The sequence below is a fragment of the Danio rerio genome, chromosome 15, assembly GCF_052040795.2.
Source record: "Danio rerio strain M-AB ecotype USA chromosome 15, GRCz13ab, whole genome shotgun sequence".
NCBI lineage: Eukaryota > Metazoa > Chordata > Actinopteri > Cypriniformes > Danionidae > Danio > Danio rerio.
Window position 1 is genome coordinate 42,763,213 of NC_141035.1, and position 24,649 is coordinate 42,787,861.

The following is a 24,649-nucleotide window of genomic DNA, read 5'->3' on the forward strand; positions in this document are numbered from 1 at the left end:
ACAATACAAACATAACAAAACAAAACACAAATCTGAAACATTAGTTAAGTGTAATAACAATGAAATAACACAAGGAGAAAGTACTGAACTACTAAAAGTCATTTAATACTTTAATACTATATAAAAGACTTTTTTTGGTAATGGCAGCTTAAAGACGCCTCTCATATGGAGAATGAAGTCACATGAATCGCTCAGGTTTTTCACAGACTTCAGCAGAGTTTAAACATCTGGATGATTCTGTGGGTCTTGTCTATCAAATCTGATCTTTATTTTGTATTTTCTATTGGATTGAGCCCAGGCAACAGGCTGGACCATTCTACAGCTTGATTTACTTTCTCTAAAAACCTTTGAGCGTTTCCTTGGCTGTGTTTTGGATCAATGTCTTCATCATCCTGCTCATTTAGATATTGGACTGAAGCAATCAATATTAACTTAAAATGTCAAAAAGCAGAGGGTTACTGAACATCTACTAAGAAATTTCAGCTGCTGTCTGGGCTTTTACTGCCTGGAACTCCCTCTTTTTATGAGTTCAAAACTTTTCCCAGTGTCATTTTATTTTATTTTGCATAATTTAATTTGTAAACTAATTAGATTTGTTTTCTTTGCATATATGGATTTCGTTGGCTGTTACCAACATCCTGAGAAAATGTTCAGAAATATGTTTACTGAGAAAAATTGTGACATTTTGAATTATATTTTTTAATGCTGTGCATATTTAATGTTTATTATTAATACTTTTTCTGCTGTAACTTATGGCTGATTCTGTCACATTAGGGTTTGGACTATACATTTTTTTTAAATATCTGCACCAAGTGTACTCTTTTTAAAATTACGATAACACTGTATTTTGATGGTCCATTTGAGTATTAGTAGACTGTCTGCTTAATATCTGCTGATACTGCTCCTTTAACAGACATTTAACTCACAATAAAAAACTTTGCAAGTACATGTCAACTTACACTAAACCCAACCCCAACCTAACAGTCTACTTATAATCTAATGAGAATTAGTTAGCATGTAGATGCAATGTAACTTAAATTCAACAAATGGACCATCAAAATAAAGCTTGACCAAAATATCCTTTAAAACAGTGGTTCTCGAATTTTTTTCATCAAGTACCACCTCAGAAAAAAATTGTCTCTTCAAGTACCACCAAAATGAGCAGTATTGAAATAAAGTAGCGTAGTAGGCCCAGTAAAGCAGCTACAACTCTGCACAGTTAAAAAAATGTGGCAGATTACCTCAGAAATATAGGCTATAAGTCATATATGGAATATTATATACATATTTTTTGCTAAATTTTGAAATATGTAGCATATACATGACATATTTTATTCCTCCGCGTACCACTAGAAGGAAGCCGGCGTACCACTAGTGGTACACGTACCACAGTTTGAGAACCACAGCTTTGAAATTATTATTCAAGCCAAAAACCTTGTGCTAATATCCTAAAACTTGCTTGAAATTATTGTTTTTTAAAAAAAACAGCCATATTTCTTGCTTTATTTTTATAATAGACATTAGTCTTGGTATTGTTTTAAGTCACATACATCTGAGTGTCTAATAAACTGATGCTCAAGATGTGATACATCTTTACTGATGTGTTTAGTTTTTTAAATTCATGGCGATTTGCTGACTTCTCCCATGCATATGCTTTGCAATTATAGCAAAACAACAGCACTTAGTAGAGAAAAACTGAAGCATCTCTCTAAAAACATCATTACAGTCTCAATCAATTGTTTCTTTTCCACAGCAAACAAACACATTAGTGGTGAGTAAATCCATTTGTTCTGCCAGAACAACTATTACTTGTGGATGTAGATGCATTTCATGACACAATAGCACCACTATAAGCTTAATTGGACGAACTATAGAAAGCTGAATAGATGGCTTGAATTATTATGCAAAGCATCAAATATTGTGAAAAGTGAGAGACACAGCAGTCTGGATCTCACACATCTTTTGTAGCCAAATCTGATGGTCTAATTGATTTTGTACATTTGTTGGAACAATTATAATCACAGATCTTTAGTAAACAAACTTCAGCAATTCTAAGCCAACTTCTAAAACAAAACAAAACCCACAATGCTTTTGGCTCACAGGTTCAAGTTGTAAAATACAAGCTATTTAGAAGTAAAACAAAAAGAAAGAACATCATAAAACAAATTAAAATGAAAACTGAAAATGTAAAAAACAAAAGGCAATTTCAAATGTAAGTAAATACTCGGATAGTATATGATACAATACTATTTTAGTGACCCTACTTCACCTTACTCTGCTTTTGATTCTGCAATAAATGATGTGGATGCTATTTAAGGTGCTTGTGGTGGGCGTTCTGGATCTGCTCTGAATTTCTCACAGGGAAGGTAATTCAACCAAAGCAGATCTTTTTTTTTTTCTTTTTTTTGATTCTCTTGCAACAGATGGCTCGAGAACTTAATTGATTTGATAAACTCCGAGCAAGTTGTTGCTTCCTTCTAATGTTGTGACAAGTAATTACTTGAAGAAACTCATTAACGGTCCTCTGAAATCAAGTCAGCCCCCTAGAGAGTTAATAATTGCTGTGTTTTCTGCACCGCCATTCAGTGGCAGCACTCCTGTGAAAAGGTGGTGAGATAAAGTCTGTTTACCGTAAAGTAATGCTAAGACAACCTTTCGTTCTATATCACTGGCTACACTAGCTGCAAAAATAAACTTACAGCACAATCAGTTCATCAAAATCAAAAACAAACTAGAGAACTGAGAACTGATTCATTTATTAAATCACAAAACGATTAAAAACTGTAGGCATTCTAACTACTATATCTAGTATTATATGTCTAGTACATTCTAACTGCTCTATGTAATCATTCAAAACATAAATCAATGCCAATTTCATGGAAATGAGTAGATTTTTTTTTTTAAACCGCACTGCTCCAATTTAATATCATTCAAATATATTGAAACTATTCCAATTTGGAAGACAATAACAAATATGATATCATCCAAAACGTCAGCTGTAATATGATGTGTTCTTGAATATCAACCCTGGAATAAAATTAAGTATTTTGCTTCACCAAGTGTACCCAGAGTCAAATCTCGGACAAATCACAACACCTCTTCAAGAGCAGGAAGCATCTGGTCTTTCAAAAGTAAATCTGGATCCAGCTCAGGGTCATCTAGATCAATGCTGAGGAATTTCTCCACAATCTCAGCACACCTGAATCAGAACATACAGTTTAAGTTGGAGAACAATTTAAGAATAATATTTTAATATATGGAACAATCCTTTACCTGTTGTTCTGTTCATCCGCAGATGGCCTCTCCATCTTTCTGATGGTTCTTCCTGTTCTGTATAAATCTGATACCTGCAAAAATCAGAATATTTAAAAAATATATATTAGTAAGATTTTAGTAAGACTAAGACTAAGTTTTGGTTTTGATTGGTTCTTTTCTTTAGCACCACCCATAGCCAGTTTTTCTAAACTTTTTATTGTTCCTAAAATTGTAAATATTATAAGTAACTCACTCACTTTTTCACCATCACCACTTGTAAATAAATCACTATTATTTGTACTCCATTTATTGTTGTCTGTTCTTACTTTAAAGCACAGTTTTCTTTTGAATTTCTGTCCTCAATCCAAGTGTGCAAGCCTACTCCCTTAGACTACCCTGGGCTTGTAACTATATAAATATATAGTTATATAAATATATATAAATATATATAAATGTATGTCCTTCAAACATTATTTATATATATAATACATATATATATATAAATACACATTATATATATATATATATATATATATATATATATATATATATATATATATATATATATATATATATATATATATATATATATATATACAGTTGAAGTTAGAATTATTAGCACCCTTTTGATTTTATTATATTTTTTAAAATATTTCCCAAACTATTTTTAACAGAACAAGGACATTTTCACAGTATGCCTGATAATATTTTTTCTTCTGGAGAAAGTCTTACTTGTTTTATTTCGGCTAGAATAAAAGCAGTTATTTTTTTTAAACAATTTTTTAACAATTAATTTTTAAACAATTTTGGGACAAAATTATTAGCCCCTTTTAGCTATTTTTTTTCCGATAATCTACAGAACAAACCATTGTTATACAATAACTTGCCTAATTACCCTAACCTGCTAGTTAACCTTATTAACCTAGTTAAGCCTTTAAATGTCACTTTAAGCTGTATAGAAGTGTCTTGAAAATATCAAGTAAAATATTATTTACTGTCATCATGACAAAGAGAAAATAAATCCGGTATTAGAAATAAGTTTTTAAAACTATTATGCTTAGAAATGTGCTGAAACAATCTTCCCTCCATTAAACAGAAATTGGAGAAAAAAATAAACAAGGGCGCTAATAATTCAGGGGGGCTAATAATTCTGACTTCAACTGTATATATATATATATATATATATATATATATATATATATAATGTTTGAAGGACATTTGCATGAAAAGAGAGAAAAAAAATCTTCAAACTTAAAAAAAAATGCTGTTTTGAATATTCCTTAAAACAATTAAATTTAGTATTACTATTATATTAGCATTAAAATTCAGTGATTAGCTAATTCTTCAGAAAAAAGAGTCATGAACACACAATCATGCCAAAAACAAGTCAAGTCAAGTTTAAGATTCTTGTTACATGTTGCATTAAGTTTCCCTTTACTTTCATTAAACCTTGTCATATATCCCCAGAAAAATGTGTATTTACTGCAATATATTTTTAAAAGTGCGCCATTCACTCCCATCATATAGATGAGCAAAAGCAGGACATTTTTTTATTTTCCTTTTCGATATGAAAAAAAAAAGTAGAAGGGCGACACGGTGGCTCAGTGGTTAGCACTGTGGCTGGCATTTCTGTGGGGAGTTTGCATGTTCTCCCCGTGTTGGCTTGGGTTTGCTCCTGGTGTTCCGGTGTTCCCCATACAAAGACATGTGCTCTACGTGAATTGAAACTAAATTGGCCATAGTGTATGTGAACGAGTGTGTATGGATGTTTCCCAGCACTGGGTTGCAGCTGGAAGGGCATCCGCTGTGTAAAACATATGCTGGATAGCTTGGCGGTTCATTCTGCTGTGGCGACCCCTGATGAATAAAAGGACTAAGCCGAAAGAAAATGAATGAATGATAAAAGTAGAAGGTGACTTAAGTTTTTATCTTTGGCTGAACTATTTCTTTAATGTTTTCCATATCTTTCATTTAACAAAAAGAAATGAAGAAATAATGTTTCCTAAGTCGATCACTAATGTTAGAAAGCATTCTAATATAATCTAATTTAGTTAGTTTGTAGGCAATCGAACACCTTTATAGTGAAAAGCATGAGACAGCATGTAATATAATGCCTTTTCTAACTTGAATTCACAGTAAAAAATTACTAGGTGAATATTTCTGTGTCATACCTCTACTCCTCTCCTGACCAGATCATCAGGAATGCCGGCCAGAGTGGCGATATTAGCTGCACAACTGGACTGACAGATGCCATTTTTCACCTGGTACAAAAACACCAGCTCGTCTCCCTCTATTGCAGTCTCTAGAGTCTGCAAAACAAAAAACAACACTGCATGTATTGATTTGATAATCTTAGTAATTGAAACAATAAACAATTATTTTCTTTGTATTTAACATGTATTTGTCTATTTCTATGGCACCAGTAGAGCCAGGAGCGAGGAATCAGGGATCAATCCCAGCTGGATGAGGCTGTGGAAGCATGTGGACATAAGCAAATGAGGACACTGCAGCCCACGACGCAACCAGTGACTGAGACATGAGACCAGGAGGGACAACCCATCCACCTGCATCAGAAACACACAATATTAGTTGAAATATGTCCTTGCTTCCTCATGTAAAAGTCCTGTTCTACACACTTACAGTGTTGGTTCCTTTGCCAAATTCATCCACCAGAACAAGGGAGTTCTCAGTGCTGTGATTCAATGAATGAGCCATCTAGATCAAACAGAATTTTATTTATCAGGGGTTGCCACGGTGGAATGAACCACCAACTATTCCAGCATGAAATATGTTTTACGCAGCGGATGCACTTTCAGCCACAACCCAGTACTGGGAAACACCCATGCACTCTCACATTTACACATAATTATACACTACGGCCAATTCAGTTCATCCAATTCACCTACACCTCGTATGCAAATATTTAATCAGTATCATTTGTGAAGGGCTGCTCCACTAATGATACCTTGGTAATATTTAAATATTTGGCCGTGTTATAAAATTTTAAAAAGTGTATTGATGGCTTTTTTTTTTGTTTAGATCATCTCACCTGGTTCACGTCAATCATGAAGGTGCTCAGACCCACTGATATAGACTCACGACTATGCATGCGGGTGAAGATACCATCAACCAGTCCAATCTCTGCCTCTTTAGCAGGTACATTTGAGCCGATCAGTGCCATAAACACAATCAAACCCACCTTTGAACACAAGCAAAACACACAATGCCAAACACAAAAACATTATCAAGAGTCATGGAATGCTGTATAAATGTTAATGCTGTCCAAGTTAAAAGTTTAAATTAAGAAAAACCTCCTTTAAAAAAAACTTCATTTTTAACAGCTAATTTAAATGGACAGTTCACACAAAATTAAAACTATACTATTATTTATTTCTACAAACATGTAGAGTTTATTTATTCTGTTGAACTCTAAACAAGATATTATGAAGAAAGCTGGACACCTGTAACCATTGCCTTCTATTGTATTTGTTTTTCTTACTGTAGAATTCTTAAAATTCTTCAAAATATCTTCTTAAGTGTTCAGCACAATAAATAAACTCTAAAGGTTTGAAACTAAAGGTTTGGTTAGTAGATCATGAGTAAAGTTTCATTTTGGGTGAACTATCCCTTTATAAAATGCTTCAGCTTAGCTATTTAAAAGAAATCTGCTTTGAATTAATCCTATGAGAAAAATATTACACTCCAAAAACATATTCAAACACATATTCTTAGTAAGAGATTTGTCTTGTTTCTAGTACATATATCTCTAAAAAGAAACATTTTCAAGATTTGTTTAAAAAAAACATTTGTCTTGTTTTAGGACATAAAACAACCAAAATAATCTGCCAATAGATTAAGCAATAAAATAAAATAAAATAAAATAAAATAAAATAAAATAAAATAAAATAAAATAAAATAAAATAAAATAAAATAAAATAAAATTTAATTTAATTTAATTTAATTAAAACAAGTACATTTTCCTTTTTGGTTAAATTATTTTAAGATATTTGGACTATAAGCAACACAAAACCTCTAAGAAAGAAAATATTTTTTTCAGTGTAGGCCCATAACTCTACAGATGCCCTTTTGCAATCAAAGATTCAATGACACAATGGATTAAACAGTTGACTGAATTGCCCTTTTATTTATATTGCAGGAACTATTGGCCATATGGTGTGTTGCACTTTCCCCCATTCAGAGTAATACGAGCAAAATGTATTGGTATAAACAAAAATAAAATAAGTATTTGCTGTGAATATTCTGAAAAAAATATTGTGTATAGTATCTAACTATGTTTAATGCACAGTGTTAAATGAATGTCTCTAATGTTTCTAGTTGTGTTTGCCTGTTTCAGAAAGATGCTCTTTCCGGAGGAATTTGGCCCCGTAATAACTTTCACTTTGCCTTCCGTTTCAGAGCTGATGTAGGTGTTTGACACAAATACTGAAGTGCACAACTCCAACAAAGGATGTCTGAAAGTGAAACAATGGAGAAGATAGAGAGATTTATTTAAAAACAGAAGAATAAGAAAAAAATGTAATATTCCTGTACAGTAATTCAATGAGAATTGTACCGAGACTCGATCAGGGCCAGTCTGTGCTCTGTTGTCAGTATTGGACAGCAGTAGCCATGTTCACGAGAGGCCTGAGCAAGAGCAATGAGACAGTCCAGCTCTGCACACAGAGACATGACCTTATACATACAGTCACTCCGCTGAAGCACTGAGGCCTGAAGTTTCCTCATTACCGCCATCTCCAAATCTGAAAGAAATACACACACACACAATTACATACCATTTTAAAAAACACAGTAAAGGATTTTGTGCAGTAAACATATTCTTCACTGTTTTTTTTTGCAAATTACACAGTATATAACTGTAATATGAACTGTATTTTACCGTAGGACAGTTATGCTGTATGTGGCTGTTTTCTGAAAGTGTATTGTGGAAACTACTGTATATCTTATAGTAAATAAATACAATACTGTAAATGCATATGCATGCAAATGTAAATACAATATTTTTGCTGTAATTGATTTACAGTAAGTAACTGGCAAACTGCTGCCAGTAGGTTACTTTAGATTCAACAAGAAATTGTTAAGAGTGTACAAGCAAACAAGAATGCATGCAAGAAAGAAAGACCTAGGATGTCACAATGCAGGTCTCCCAGCATGCTGTCCAGCTCTTTGGTCCGAGTGCTGCGATAATGCAGTTGGTCCTTTGACAGAAACTGAAATAATCCACAAACAAACTCAAAAATGTGCTTTAACCAAACCCTCAAGCTTTAATGAGTCAAATATAAAAAGGCCTGGAGTATTTACTCAGCATGTGCATATTAGATTTCTGTGATAAGACCAATTAAGCCCAGTTCTTTTGAAAGAAAACTGTATCTTTAATCTTAAACAGTAATTAGATTGCATGCAAGGGCCAAAATTAGCAAGACACACATAAGAGTAAAATTAAATGCAAAATGTAGCCGGATTGGAGTATGAACATATGTCATTTAAGCTAAATGAAATGCTGTATAAAATGTATACACACTTTGGGTTACCAGTTTAAACCAAAACCAAAAAATGAGCAACTGAATACTGTGTTGCCTTGTAACAAAGATTCTGGCATACTCACAATGAAATCAAGACCAGCAATCTCAAAGCTCTGTTTATCCAGCATACTGGGCAATCTTGGCACAGTCAGTAAAAATCCAATCTGTCATCCAAAGCAGTATAAAATACAAAAATGGTATCATTTGTATCAGGTAAATAATACAGATTTTGTATTGACATGCAAACCTTGGGCTGATTATTATTTCATAGCATTTTATATATATATTTATACACACACACACACACACACACACAAAACAGTTCTTTCTGGTTCTCAAATCTGATTGGCTGATAGCCGTGCTATATTCTTCAATATGCAATATCAGAACTCGTACAGCCTCCTCACCCTTCTGTATTACTCCGCCCACATAGAGTGATGACTGATCAATAAACCAACTACAGTTTGACAAATCTTGATGCTGTTGGAAAACATAATTTACTTTATAGGCGAGAATGTAGCTGTTTAGATTGCATATTTATAATTTCTGAGATACAGTACGTCAGCATTCATCAGCCTGTCATTGAGCAGAGCAAAGATGGTTTTTTGTCCATCCACAAGATGGCGACAAAGACCACATAATAAGCCCATAGAAATAAACCCAGCAACTATATAAGAAAGTATAAATAAACGATGGTTATATCGTTGCCATACTTTGTACATGTTTTATACACATTTCCTACTAAAATTCCATGACTTTCAGTAAATATTCATGACATATTCATTCAATATTGATGTCTATGTTTCTATATTACAAAACTTTTTCAGTCTTTTAAATTTGCAATTTGTTTAATCAGCCCAAAATGTCTAGAGATGTCACACCTGTAGCATGAATTTGGACTTGCTGTTTGCATGAACCAAGAAACAAGAATGACTATAAAAGTTTATGGGAAACCTGTTTGGGAACAATCATAATTTTAGTATATTTGTTTGGTGGCACCAATTTGTTTTACTTCAGTTACAACCTTATTTTGCTATTGAATCAAACTGCACTGCTTGCTGCTTTTGCTAACCCAGATGTCACAGTCATTAGTGCAGCCGTTACAGCTGCTTGTCATTTAGTAACACTGCAGTATACTAATTACAGGAACATCCGTCCTGGGGCAAGATGAGGGTCAAATGGCCTGCTCAGGGGCGCAATGGCAACCTCGGTGACTTTATTTATTGGGTCAATTCAACATGGAATTAAACCCCTCAACCTTTATGCTAACAGCTTCAGTGTCAACAATTAGGTTAAACATCACACTGTAATGAATGGAAAACAGCCTTAATTATGTCCTGACCAGAGGCATGTAGATGACACTGCAGGTGGAGAAACGAGGATCCAGGTTTTCCAGCTCAGCACGAGCCACGTCCGTCAGGAAATCTGGCAGACCCATCATCCTTCTTTTCTCTGCAAAGAAAAAGATTATTTAATCGAGTAAACAGCTGAATGTTAACAATGATTATGATTTAAACTGATGAAAATGTAAAACCGTAACTAACTTGTGACCCCATTACAGATGCTGCTTGGTTGGTATTTTAACACCATGGCTTCATCCATGGTTATGTTTATAAAAAGTAGCAAGTATTAAAATATGTTGGACATGAATATATAAGTTTTACACACAAAACACACATGATATATACACAAATATATGTATAACGTTAATTAGCTAACTAGGCAAGTCATTGGATAATAGGTTTGTTCTGTAGCAATTTGGGGAAAATAATTCATAAGGGACTAATAATATTCACCTTAGCATTTATTTTTACATCTTAAATAATTATTTAAATTATTTGCTTTCTTCCATATAAAAAAGATAATACAAAATATGTTAAATAATTTCCTTGCTCTGTTAAAAAACACTTGGGAAATATATAAATAATAATAATTTAAAACAGGAGGGTTAATAAATGTGTCTTTAAATGTATATTTAAGTGTACACATAAGGCTGCAAGATATTGGGTGGACAAAATGACATTGTAATAATATAAATATATATTTAAACAGCCCTATTAGCAAAAAATGTATAATTTTAGATGGACTGGGATGATGGGAGTGCATAAAATATAACACAACACAAGCATGACGTTATGGTTTTATGGGGTGACTACTGCAGATGTCACATTGTGATATCGATGCTAAAACAATATATTGTGCAGCCCTAGCACACAGGTACTTTTTAACATGTATGTGCTAATTGGTATGTGGTTTCATGTGGTGTGTGATTATGACCACACTAGTTTGTACCAGAAATGGTTCTACCTTTTACTGTACTTCTGCCTATACCGCTCTACAGGCAATATGAATCATTAATCTCACACATCCACAGGAAATAATTAACTTTATTTATTTATTCAATCATTCATTTTCCGTTGGTGTTATCCCGTATTTATCAGAGGTCGCCACGGTGGAATGAACCACCAACTATTCCGATTATATTTTATGCAGCGGATGCCCTTCCAGCCCCAACCTAGTACCGGGAATGTGTTGAAAATGTAGCTGAATAATGGAACAATTATTTAATTTTCTCAGTCATAAACAAAAATAAAATAAAGCACGGATGTAGCTTTACTATCCCAGAAAACTGGACAACCACTCACTCTCGTCAATAACAGGGTCGACATTCGGCCGGACAGTGAATCGATTCTCAGATATGCTTCCCTCAAAGTCCACCTGCGAAGAACAAAACCAAAGCAATTACATTAATTCAGTAATAACTCAACAGATACAAAAAGAGCAATAAATAATACCATCCATTGGCTCATATTTCAGACTCACCACTTTACTGATGTATGTGGCGATGTAGAAAAGATCATCAGTGAAGTTTTCGCTGATTTCTCTGAAAAGCTGGATGGATTGTGGCAGGGAGCGAATGGTGTCTCGAATGCACACTGCACTGTACACAGTCTGATAAGACAAGCACAGATAAAAAACAACAACAGCCAATCATGTTATGATGGAATACATATATCCAAGTGTTGTGAGCATACCTTGTATAGACTTTGCCAAACTGCGACCTTCGGGTTACAGAGGGACATTTTATGCAGCAGCATCTACACCAAAGACAGCTCTATGTCAGTTCATTTGCCAGGTTTTTTGTTGTATACAGGGTTTCCACTTTAAACCATATGTCAAATTCGCTGACTTACACTGACTAAAAAGATTTTAAAAATACTAAAAATATAAGAAAGTATTTATTAAAAGTTTTTTATAGTAAAGTAATAAAATATAAAACATCCTCATGACATACAAAAAAAGGAAAAACAGGCTGATGTTGTGCTTCTATTATATTCTATAATATTATAATATTCAAATAATATGTTAAAATAATAACATAATATTAAAATTATTTTAGCTTGAATATAATTTTGCATGACTTTAATAGTCACTATAATAAAAATAATGGATAATTTACCTCACATTTTAAAAAACATCTTAAAGATGTAACAATACAGACTTCTTCAGTTCCTTTTTGGGGGACTTAGGGTCACAGTTTCTGTATGGTTCGGTAAATGATATGTTCAGTAAAAAACAAAACAATTTAACCAATATAACACTGCATACGGTATAAAATTAAATAAAGATTAACCTTTAGTGCAGCGGTTCCCAACAGGAGGGTCCCGGCTCACAGGGGGGCCTCAGCGAGCTTTTAGGGGGTCGCGTCATATTTAAAAAATTTCTTAGCAGTGGACAATTCGGAGAATTATCATGTTGCCTTAGTTCATTTTATCCCCTACCTCAGTGGTCTTCAACCATCGGTCTGTGGATCATTTGGTACCAGGCTGCACAAGAAATCATTAATTATTTCTGTTTTATTATTATTTAAGTCTGAATGATCTTTTATTTGGAACAACTTTTATTTTGAAAAATGACCGTATTCTCTCGCTTACATCTCGATTACTTTAGCGCCCAAATTTAACCCAAAAGCAGCAAAATAAGTAAGAAAAAGACATATTTGGAAAGTTTCTTTGCCAAGGGAAAAAGGCCAAGTAAAGGAACTGCCAAGGAATGGATCCGCAACCCATTTGTCAACAAATCAGGTGAATCCAGCATGTCTGTGCAAGAAAATCAACTGATGGAGATCGCAAATGACGGCAGCCTTTTAGAGAACGTTCGCATACTGTGTATTTTTAGAGTTTGCACAAGTTTGTTGTTTCCAATGGAGGTCTGTGGCTTGCGCACACAAGCGGTGTGATGCGCTCGCACCAATGAACCCCAGGCCGTGAGCGCACCGCAAGTGACATGACAAGAATTGACCGATCAGCTTCAGCTTGTATAGAATATTCACATTTTGGTAAGATTAGTTTTCTCAGACAAACACAGAACACTCCAACACTGCAGTGCTTTGTACTTTTCTCCATAAATAAAAATTGTAACAGAGCGACAGCAATGCTTTTTCAGCTTGTCATCCTCTGAGAAAACGGTTAATGGTCGCCTAGCAACATACTAAACACCAAAACACGCCTACTTATGTTTTGCTTTACATTTTACATTAGGCTTTTATTTGTGCATAAACATATCTAGATATAGTAATAAATATTTTCCGGGGGAAAAACGGGGGTCTCAGGCCAAAAAAAGGTTGGGAACCACTGCTTTAGTGAACTATATAGCTACTTAGGCAAGAGCAGAGAGTGATTTCATTGTCTTTTGTTGTTTAATATAAATAATCATATTCCCACAAGGACTGTGCATTAACTAGTATCATTCAAAAGACAACTAAAAGCCAATCGCTTCCAAGATCACTTGAACCCCTGTGAACAAAACCAAGACCACTTCTTATCTCCCTACCTCACCATCCAACAACGCCAAAACATGATCACTTCTGAGTGTGCCTCACACAGATAGGAGGGTTTGACAAAGCGCCTATAGAAACTCTCCCCTTTCCAAACACTTAATTCTGAGCATAAAGATTTCCCTTTGTATAATTAGCACTTCTTGCGTGCATTTGTTGAAGAGCTGAATGAATCCTTAATTATAAGTTGCGCTGAACAAAAGTGTCTGCTATATGACTAAATGTAATTAAAAACACAGACAGTAGGGATTATTACTTTAAGACAACTCACAGATGCAGCACAATGAGAAACACACAATTTCTCTAATGTTTACATTCTGAGGAAACCGACTGAATACTCATTGTGAGACACACTGACTTGACAATTGGTCATAATAAAATTTTACTGTTGAGCAAGTCTTAATTTGAGCGTAATTTTCATTCACCCATTGAGATAAGCACTTCTCAGATCTCAGTTCTGAGTCCTCTTCGTGCTTTAAGGTTCAATGTTTAACTAACAAAAGCTTATGAATTTAATTTAAGCAGGAATAGATGCATGGGCTTTTGGTCCCATGTGCTCTCATGTTCTGACATGCAGCACAAGGCACTTTAAATGTTCACATTTTCAACGCTCACAGTTGGGACATACTTGTGGTGAGCCTTGTTTCAGTGCATGGATATACATCCTAACATGCCTAGAGTCAAGTACAGAGAGTAATTAAAGCAATGGGGGAAATGCTAAATACATTGTTTTAATTTAAATGCAAAACCATATGCGTAATGAAGCGTGGAAGTTAGTACTACTTGCATGTTTGCCTGTTCCATATTTGCTAGCTGGATGTTGGTTATATAAACTTTACATTTGAAGATTAGATTAGATTCAACTTTTCTGTCATTACACATGTACAAGTACAATGCAACGAAATGCAGTTTAGTAATTTTGAAGAAGTTATTTTAAATCCAATTTTAAATCCAAATCTCTAAAAATTAATTTCATCCTGGCATATAGCGTTAGTTAACAGATACAGGCTGGTGAATGCATTTGACTGAGTGACAAGTGAGTACCAATTGATGTGCATGAAAAGAATGCAATTACATTAGATAAATGGAAAATAACATATTTCATGACTTGTGTAACAGGTATTGGATGTATTATTTCACCTGATATATAATATTTTCATATGTATTTTAACTAATAAACGAAACAAAATGTTTATTAAGTGCTTATCATTGTGTGCATCTTCTCCTTTAAATTTCTAACAACACTTAAGCTTTAATTTTCAGTTTTGCGCCCCCATCTTACCTTTTTGCACTGAGTGGGTATCCGATCAGCTCCTATTAATCTTATACCATCTGAAGTTATTTTTCATGTTAAAAGAATATTTATAACTTTAGTTTTCACATATTATTTTGATTTTGACTTTAATTGAGGTTTTGATTTATTTTTGTTTCATGAATGCATGTGAGTGTTGTTGAATGCATTGCACTTTTCCTTTAACAGAAAAGCTATAAGGGCGAAGACGCACTGTAAAATCTGTATTTTGTGTTATCGAGTGTGATTTGTCACTCATTGTTAGCTTTATTTTGTTTGAGATTTATCCCATGCTCTCATCCCTTTTTGCACTGATTGCACATGGAAGAGAAAAGCTATAAGAGCAAAGACACACTGTAAAATCTATGCTGTGTGTTATCAGATTCAGATTAAAACGTCACGACTGATCTCTTTCTGGTTATTAAAAAGAAAATAAACCCAATGCAAACACTGGTTACACTCAGGCAAAAAAATATCTAAAAATTCCTGACTTTCAACATCTGATATAGACCTTTTAAAATTCCATGATAGTCCAGAAAACCCCTGTGAACCCTGTGTACATTAATCTGGCTCTGTTTAAACAAAAGAGTACGCCAGACAAACAAAATGTTCAAATCTGTACCGAGATGTTTTTGATACTGCGCAGACAACTTTGTAACGTGCAGAGATCAGCAAAGTTACGAGGGGATGTGAAGAAACGGATCACTTCCTGACGTCTGTTCAGGATGTTCAGATCTCGAGTAGGTCTGTGGAGCCACTGCCTGAAACAAACAGAAGAAAAATGTATTATATGTATGATCCAATTAAATATTGCATCATACAAACATTCTGTTAATATAAAAAGGGTTGTTACCGTAAAAGCAGAGAGCCATATTTGCTTCGACATTGGTTTAGAATACCTGCAGAACATGGCCAGTGTTTAAAAACTAAACATAACATTGCAAACAGAGCTTAATTCTTCGTATTTATTCTAAAACCGGAACTACTGTTGTCATCATTATCACTTTTAGAACAAACATTCTGACTTTGTTAAGGATAGAAATGACATGAGGGTGAATAAATTAGGACAGTATTTTTTGGGAACTAATCTTTTATTGAACCCCTGTTTTTTGGTTTTGATGCAAGTGCAAAAATGTAAAAGACAGCTATATATTTCATCAATATCTCACATTAATAAAATTGATCAAATAAAATTATTTTAATTGATAAAATATAACAATTATTTAGTTTCTGTTATAACTCTGTTCTCTTGCATTTTTTCTACTCACAGTCACAATTCATAAATATTACCATTGATTTAATTATTATAAATTAAAAATTACTAGTTTAATGGTTATTTAATCGTTTTTTTAGATTTATTGATTTATTGATTTTTTTTAGATTTAGATTTAGTAGATGTTTAATAATTATCATCTTCAAACATGTCCAAAAATATAAAAGACAGCTTTGTATTTTATGCATATCTCTTATTAATAATGTATCATATAAAATGAATGTAATTTACAAAACACAAAAAAAAGTTTATAACTCTCATAACTCTGTTTTGTTGTGTTTTTTTCTACTAACAGTCACAGTACATACAATTTAAATTTCACCATTAATAAAAAAAAGTATTATTAAATAAAATTAATTAATTAAATAGTTTTTTAAACATATTTATTGATTTAGTTCATCAAATACTTAATATTTAAAAGCAACATTAACTTTTTAAATCTTAAACATCAAATTATGTATTTGAGTGAAAATGACGCACAAAAAAAAAAGTTTTACCATAGAGGCTCAATCCCTCTTTCACTCCTGACTGAAGCTTTAATACTGAAGGATGTAGCTCAGATTTAAAGATCTGCAGTGCACTACAGAAACAAATTGAAACCGGTTTGTACAGCTCAAATAAGCTGAATAAATAGAACCAATGAAGGAAGGGACTTACTCATACCTGTATGTGTCTCTATCAACATACACGACATCTTGCCTGCAAAACAAGAAACAAAATAAGTCGTTCATGCACAGTGAACAAAAAAATTTAAACATTGTTTTGAAATAAAATGGTAATTTTTGTTAAGCATTATGCTTATTTGATTTTTACAAGTTACATCAACATCCAACAAGGTACAGTAGATCATAACCAAATATACTCCCCAACATGCCCCAAACCTCCAACCCATAGTGCTACAAGAAAAATCAAGAATAAAATTAAACGGGATTCGGGGTTGTTTTATGATATAGTCATATGCTGTATGCTCTCTATATTAAACAAACAATTTTAATAATAAAAACAATTGTTCACAAAAAAATAATAATAATAATTAAACAAACAAAAATTGGATGGTGGGAACAAAGCATTCTGTCCTGTAAGGCCCAGGTAAGAAATAAAGCTGACCCAGTATGTGACAAATAAATCGTAACGCTCTTTCAAACTAAATGCAATTTTTACTAAATGCAGGTACGCTGAATGATCCATTGGATTCACTACATTTTCTGAGGTAAGTGATTGCAAACAAATTATTTGGGCTGAATTTAAACAAACAAATTAAGTTGAACATTACTAAATTTTTTAAGTTTGTTTAAATTCATTCATTTTCCTTTAGCTTAGTCTCTATTTCAGATGTAGTGACAGCAGAATGAGCCACCAACTATTCCGGCATATGTTTTCCAGCTGAAACCCAGTGCTGGAAAACACCCACTGCAGCCAATTTAGTTCATCCAATTCACCTATATTATTTTTTTCAGTGTAGCGCGACACTTCGTTAATACAGATAGAAGTAGAAAGTGGTTTAGACTCTTTTCATCTTAAAGTTATACATTTTATGAAATAAACATAGCAACTCGAATGCCTTACAGAGTGTAAGTCAGAAACTGTAATATTGGGATGCCCACATCATTGTCCTCCAGCTCTGAGCCGATTCTTCTTTTCTCCACACATTTCAGCAGTCCTCCTATTGACCGCACCTAAGACAGAGAAGATCATAACGATGCACCAGATTAACAGTGCTCAACATATATAAGTACACCTTTTAGAGATCTCTTATTTATGTTAATATTTTTATATATAAAGCTTTACAATATTATATTTGTGCAGACACATTAGATTAGACAGTACTGAAGCCAAATCTGGAGCTAATCTAACAAAATAAATCACGATAACAGTCCAAAATTAGTAGCCCAAATTTATGTTAGGGAAAAAATATTAAATAAAAAATGTAAAAAGAGCAAAATTCAAGAGAAACAAAAAAATTGCATGACATGTTGTAGTCGCCAATATTTCACATAATTTTAAAGATGTTTGGTGACTAAAACATTGTTTTAATAAATATATCTGCCTAATAAATATGTTTAGTTCAAATGCACCAATATTTATTACCTATATTCACTGAGTAATAATTAAAAATGTTAAATATGAGGTGTACTCAATGATGCTGAGCACTGTTTTGTGTCAGGCACAAACACATTTTTGATGTCTCACCATGAGCCCCGAGTCTAATGGGATACAGGAGGAGATATAGAGGATTTTCTCGCTCTCTGTGATGGTGGAAGAGAGAAGCGGGAGGTGTGCTGAAATGAGTCGCTGTTTGCTGACCTCCACACCTGCAGAGGATGAGAGAGGATCAGCTCATAATTAAATACTTTAATTTGATCCTTTAAAATCAAAACATTGAGTATTGTGCCACAGAAGTAGAAACATTAAAGTGGGCATGAAATCAAAATTGAATACTTATTTATGTACAGTTGAAGTCAAAATTATACGTTCTCCAGTGATTTTGTTTTTCCTTTTTCAAATATTTCTTGAATGATTTTTTATTAAAGCAAGGAATTTTTCACAGTATTTTCTAAAATATTTTTTCTTCTGGAGAATTTCTTATTTGTTTTATTTCGGCAAGAAAAAAAACAGTTTTTAATGTTTTTAACCATTTTAAGGTCAATATTATTAGCCCCTTTAAGCATTTTTTATTGCCCACAGAACAAACCATCGTTATATAATGAATTGCCTAAAAGTGTCCATGCAGAAGGACTTTTAATTTTGCAGTAAAATGGGTCAAGTGCTTCAGGTGAACTAAATGCAGATACAAAATCAGAGAGTTTAAGGGCTGTTTTCTTTTTAAAAAAATCACAGCCTGATTGATATACGATATTTAGTGGGTCTCAGATTTTAGAAAAGGCACTGCATTTAATTGAATTTTCCTGCACCATGTCTTTAAAATATGTACATTTATTTTACTATAGTGTTGTCAATAGAGGGTGACACGGTGGCGCAGTAGGTAGTGCCGTCACCTCACAGCTAGAAGGTTGCTGGTTAGAGCCTCAGCTGTGTCAGTTGGCATTTCTGTGTTCAGTTTCAGTTCAGTTTGCATGTTCACCCCATGTTCGCGTGGGTTTCCTCCGGGTGCTCCAGCTTCCCCCACAGTCCGAAATCATGCGCTACAGATAAATTGGGTAGGCTAAATTGTCAGTAGTGTATGAGTGTGAATGAGTGTGTATGGATGTTTCCCAGTGATGGGTTGCGGCTGGAAGGGCATCCACGGCGTAAAACATATGCTGGAAAAGTTGGCGGTTCATTCCGCTGTGGCGACCAGATTAATAAAGGGACTAAGCCGAAAAGAAAATGAATGAATGAATGAATTGTCAATGGAGTTTCTGTGCTTTCCTGCTGATCCTGACGGGTGAGTGCGTGTAAACAGCTTTTCATCTCGTTTTGAGCTTGAACAACTAAATAAATGCTGAAGTCTATTTAACCGATTGCATTTTCATCACATTACAACATCGATGCTGTAAAAGCAACCATAAAATAAATTAAAAAATCGAAAAAAATCACATTAAACTTTCACTGGAAGTTTAGCTGTATGGGAAGAAACACTAGCTGTGCATATACCTTATTACGTTAAATTGCCTAATTAACATTTAGTTAAGCCTTTAAATGTCACTTTAAGCTGAATACTAGTATATTGAAAAATATTTAGTCAAATATTATTTACTGTCATCATGGCCAAGGTAAAAGAAAAGTTACTAGAAATTAGATATTAAAACTATTATGTTTAGAAACATGCTAAAAAAAAACTCTTTCTGTTAAACAGAAACTGAAGAAAACATAATACAGGGGGGGCTAATATTTCTGATTTCAACTTGATGTACTTTAAAATGATATACTGTACACTTCATTATTTCCTAAAACTTTTTTATCCACTAAGAAGATACTGCCCTCACTTTAAACTCACTTTAACTGTGAGAAAACAGGCAGCATGAACATTCTGCTAAATATCTCCTTTACACATAATAACATAAATGCGCCTGAACTGTGATAGAAAACCAAGCTAAGCTATTTGCGCAGACTTACCAAAGTTTGCACTTGGAAAAATGACAATTTCAGGCTTGTATTCATCACAGTTTGATTCTGAAATTGAAGCAAAATTGGTAATTTTAGCAAAAAGTTGCAGTTTTTACTCAAGCTTTGTGAAAACCCATTAGGTGAGACATCATATCATACAAATCGTGATTTAGAGAAAAAAATTACCAAGCTTTTCCAAAAACCGGGCCAAGCATTGCTCTTGTTTGGCACTTGATATTATGACTGTTGGACTCAGCTCCTGTATGACTGAAAAAAAACAACAACTGTGAAAGCATTATTCTACCAAGTGCATCCCCAATCCTGGCAGATACAACCAGTGCAGGTAAACAAGTAGGTGAAAAAATGGAGAGGGAGGGAGAGAGGGAGAGAGGGAGAGAGATAGAGAGAGAGAGAGAGAGAGAGAGAGAGAGAGAGAGACTTAAACAGAGTAAAACCAACGTTTAGAGGAAAAAACTGATTGTATTCTTCTAGCAGCACACTAAATTAATGCCTGTCACTATTATAACAAGGTTCATACACATTTTTACTACAAAAACTCTTTTCCAGGACTTTAAAGTACATTTTCACGACCTAATGTTACATGGAATGTATGTATATATATATATATATATATATATATATATATATATATATATATATATATATATATATATATACATCAAAAATAATACGAAAAACAATTCATTCATTCATTTTCTTGTTGGCTTGGTCCCTTTAATAATCTGGGGTCGCCACAGCGGAATGAACCGCCAACTTATCCAGCATGTTTTTACACAGCGGATGCCCTTACAGCCGCAACCCATCTCTGGGAACCTTCTTGCTGTGAGGCGACAGCACTACCTACTGTGCCACTGCCTCACCAGCAAAAACAATGCACGTTCAAATTCATTACACATATCATAAAACACAAAACAAATCTATTTAGCTTGAATTTATTTTAAATATTATATATTGTATGTAAAATTTATTCAGATAATGTTTACACATGGCAGTTCATTCCTGCTGTGGCACCTCTGAAATTGAGACTAATACGAAGGAAAATGAATCAATGCTTATGCAGCATTTATAAAGTGAGACCATGTTTTTGGCCAAAGACAGAACAGAAGTAAAGACAACTAACCTATATTCAAGTTTACAGATATTTGGTAAACTAATTTAAATGACCTTTCCAAAACTTTCGCAGGCCTGGAAAATACCATGTCACATTTACATGACTTTTCCAGGTTTTCCATGACCGTATAAGCCCTGTTATTACTGTTTTATCCTGAAGTGTTGACTGTTAAATGTGCACAGTTTTTTCACATATATTTTTTCTACTATTAATATTTAGTTAATATTATTATACAGTTGAAGTCAGAATTATTAGCCATCCTGTTTATTTTTTTCCCCATTTTCTATTTAACGGAGAGAAGATTTTTTTCAACACATTTCTAAACATAATAGTTTTAATACCTCATCTCTAATAACTGATTTATTTTATCTATGCCATAATGACAGTAAATTACATTTGACAAGATATTTTTCAAGACACTTCTATACAGCTTAAAGTAACATTTAAAGGCTTAACTAGGTTAATTAGGTTAACTAGGCAGGTTAGGGTAACAAGGCAAGTTATTGTATAACAATGGTTTGTTCTGTAGACTATCGGGAAAAAATAGCTTAAAGGGGCTAATAATTTTTACGTTAAAATGGTGTCTAAGAAATTAAAAACTGATTTTATTCTTGCCGAAAGAAATCAAATAAGACTTTCTCCAGAAGAAAAAAATATTATCATACACACTGTGAACATTTGCTTGCTCTGTTAAACATCATTTGGAAAATATTTTTAAAAAGAAAACAAATTCAAAGGGGGGCTAATAATTCTGACTTCAACTGTACAGTATGTGGGACAGTCTACCGGAAACGTAAATTCTCACTTACAAAAAATGTGACAGGGCCTGACTTAAGTTTGTCATCCTTAAAAAATCATCAAAACAAGCATAAAACCATACAGTTCAATGATAAAATGCATCCTTGATCACTGTCAAACTCCATCATTTGATGTCATAGCATGTAGTGTATTCCACACATTTTATGTTAAATTTAATGCAAACGTGACAGGACTAACAGAAACAAGGGGACAATTGTAAAATAGTATTTATTTGGATTATTTGTTTATGGTGTCATGTTTTTAAATGATTGATGTGAATGATAACAACTTTAAACTTGCTATTTTTGTGTTTTTCTTCCCTGAATAACAGTTTTTAGCTGTGGGTTCAATCGGGCTTAGGAAAATGACAATGACAGGGTTTGTACATTTGTAAACTGTTTCAACTGTTTCTAATAAACAAACATCTGAGAACCAAATGAACAACATTTACAGAACAACTCACAGAAATCAACCACCAGCACATTTAAGAAATTTTTGTTATGAAATACTTTTTATTCATATATATATATATATATATATATATATATATATATATATATATATATATATATATATATATATATATATCTAGAGAAGGCCTTATTTGGTTCATTCCTGACTTAAACTATTTATCATGGTAAACAGTAATAAAGAGATGAATTACCTCTATCCAGCAGGTAGAGGTCGCTGTTTTCCACAGTGTCCGGCATGTAATGCAGTGTATAATCACGACTGTCATAGTAACTCAATCCTATATTGCCCTGCTTTAAAAGTACACTCAAGATAATCTAAAATTACACACAAAGACCTCGTAAGTGTTCATCACAAGCAAAATTAAAAGGATAAGATCTTCATACGTGATAGCTTACCAACACAAACTAGAATTTACCTCACGGTTTCTCCCATCATCCTCGTCTTCATTCATAACACTTGGGGATCTGCTTTCTGGCTGTGGTAAAATATTGTCGTCAGCTACACGGTACATTTAGATATAAAACACAACTAGCTTTCACAAAAATACGAGGGGAATTTTCCGAGGCGTGTTAAGTTGAGTTTTTTGCAACTCGTTATGAATATTGGTTGTTTTTGTTCCGTTGTGTTATTCACCCACAAGTGCGTGAAATGGCGCGAATCCTACTCATTTACGTCAGGTATAAAACAAGTATCAACCACACCCGCAATTGAACAAATAAACAAAAAAGTAATTAATTAATAAGGAATAAGGAAAAATATGATAAATAATACAATGATTTTGTTCTAATTTTGTATCGCTTAAATTGTATACAAAAGGGCAGACATATGGTTAATTGTAAAAAAACAAACAAATATATATATATATATATATATATATATATATATATATATATATATATATATATATATATATATATATATATATATTATTTATTTAAACAGATAAAAATAAACAAATATAAAGCCCATGTTTCCAACAAGGATTTACGTTCTATGTATTATATATATTTATATTAATATATATATATATATATATATTTAGAATGAGCACCATGTGAGGGATCTAAACAATTATGTTCCTGTATTTCCTGTTTTAGATCTTTCATTTCCAAAGCTTCTGAGAATCCAGAAAGTTCCACATGTTGATACTTTTTATAATGACAGCAGTGTTAACATTAGTTATGACTAGGGCCAGACGAAATCTGCGGACATTTTCTGCTATTTCTGCGCAGAATTGTGTTAAAAAATCTGTGGATTTATGCGGAATGATTTTGGGAGTATCATAACTAAAAACCTTAATATACAAAAATTAAAAAACAATACCTTTTAAACTTTTATTTAATGTTTACAATGCAAATCCAATTAGATCCACTTTATTTGGTAAATAAAGCAAGTCTCTCATATATCTACTAAAAGACAGAAAATATTACTTTACAAACTGTATTGTGAATAAATCATGTGAACTGTTTAGTCAATAATTACTGAAATTAATATAAAAACTGAATAAATATACATTTACACACATATACACAAGTAAATAAATAGAATCAAAGATGGGCTAATTCTGCGGAATTCTGTGGAAAATATGCGGAAAATCTGCGGAATTCTGCATGCGCAGATTCCATGTGGGCCTAGTTATGACCAGGGCCAGACGGAATCTGCGGACGTTTTTTGCTATTTCTGCGGAGAATTTTGGTAAAAATCTGCGGACTTCTGCGGAATTATTTTGGGAGTATCCAGCGGAGTATCATAACTTACACCTTAATATATTAAATAAAAAAAGATTCACAGAGCAACTTACAGAAATCAACCACCAGCCCATTTTAGAAAATTTTGGCATGAAATACTTTTTATTCATATATATATATATTATATTTGTTCCTGACTTAAACTATATTTATCATGGTAAACAGTAATAAAGAGAGATGAATTACCTCTATCCAGCAGGTATAAATTAATAAATTGCTGAATAAAAACTGAATAAGTTCAGATTTACACATTT

The 24,649-nt window shown here is 33.1% G+C and overlaps 1 protein-coding gene across 6 annotated transcripts; it reads right to left on the reverse strand.

Annotated features, from left to right (window-relative positions):
- Positions 1 to 2,740: 2,740 nt before the first annotated feature.
- On the reverse strand, positions 2,741 to 23,511 carry msh5 (mutS homolog 5). Of its 6 annotated transcripts, none has more exons than XM_087284546.1 (24): positions 23,063 to 23,511; positions 22,838 to 22,937; positions 20,430 to 20,510; positions 20,253 to 20,309; positions 18,387 to 18,508; positions 17,763 to 17,872; positions 16,860 to 16,895; positions 16,694 to 16,776; positions 15,777 to 15,822; positions 15,546 to 15,684; positions 11,831 to 11,893; positions 11,619 to 11,747; positions 11,441 to 11,513; positions 10,138 to 10,247; positions 8,879 to 8,959; positions 8,396 to 8,483; positions 7,829 to 8,015; positions 7,601 to 7,727; positions 6,305 to 6,454; positions 5,896 to 5,970; positions 5,676 to 5,819; positions 5,427 to 5,564; positions 3,274 to 3,347; positions 2,741 to 3,199 (listed from the first exon to the last, which is right to left on the reverse strand). In XM_087284546.1, exons 1-24 carry the CDS (start codon positions 23,156 to 23,158, stop codon positions 3,088 to 3,090), a joined length of 2,421 nt encoding a protein of 806 aa, XP_087140672.1. In that variant the 5' UTR covers positions 23,159 to 23,511; the 3' UTR covers positions 2,741 to 3,087. The 6 variants fall into 6 exon arrangements, with proteins under 6 accessions (XP_087140672.1, XP_087140671.1, XP_087140673.1 ...); XM_087284545.1 differs by having other exon boundaries at positions 22,838 to 22,961; positions 23,063 to 23,510; XM_087284547.1 differs by having other exon boundaries at positions 22,838 to 22,934; positions 23,063 to 23,356.
- Between the last annotated feature and the right edge of the window lie 1,138 nt (positions 23,512 to 24,649).

Excerpts from the sequence above, each read along its gene's own strand:
- msh5 (XM_087284545.1), bottom strand. The coding sequence starts at position 23,158 with ATGTACCGTGTAGCTGACGACAATATTTTACCACAGCCAGAAAGCAGA. Across the intron at positions 10,248-11,440 it reads CGACCCTGTTATTGACGAGA|AGAAAAGAAGGATGATGGGT; the intron begins GTGAGTGGTTGT and ends TTTTCTTTGCAG. Across the intron at positions 7,728-7,828 it reads CTGGCCCTGATCGAGTCTCG|ACATCCTTTGTTGGAGTTGT; the intron begins GTACAATTCTCA and ends TTTCACTTTCAG.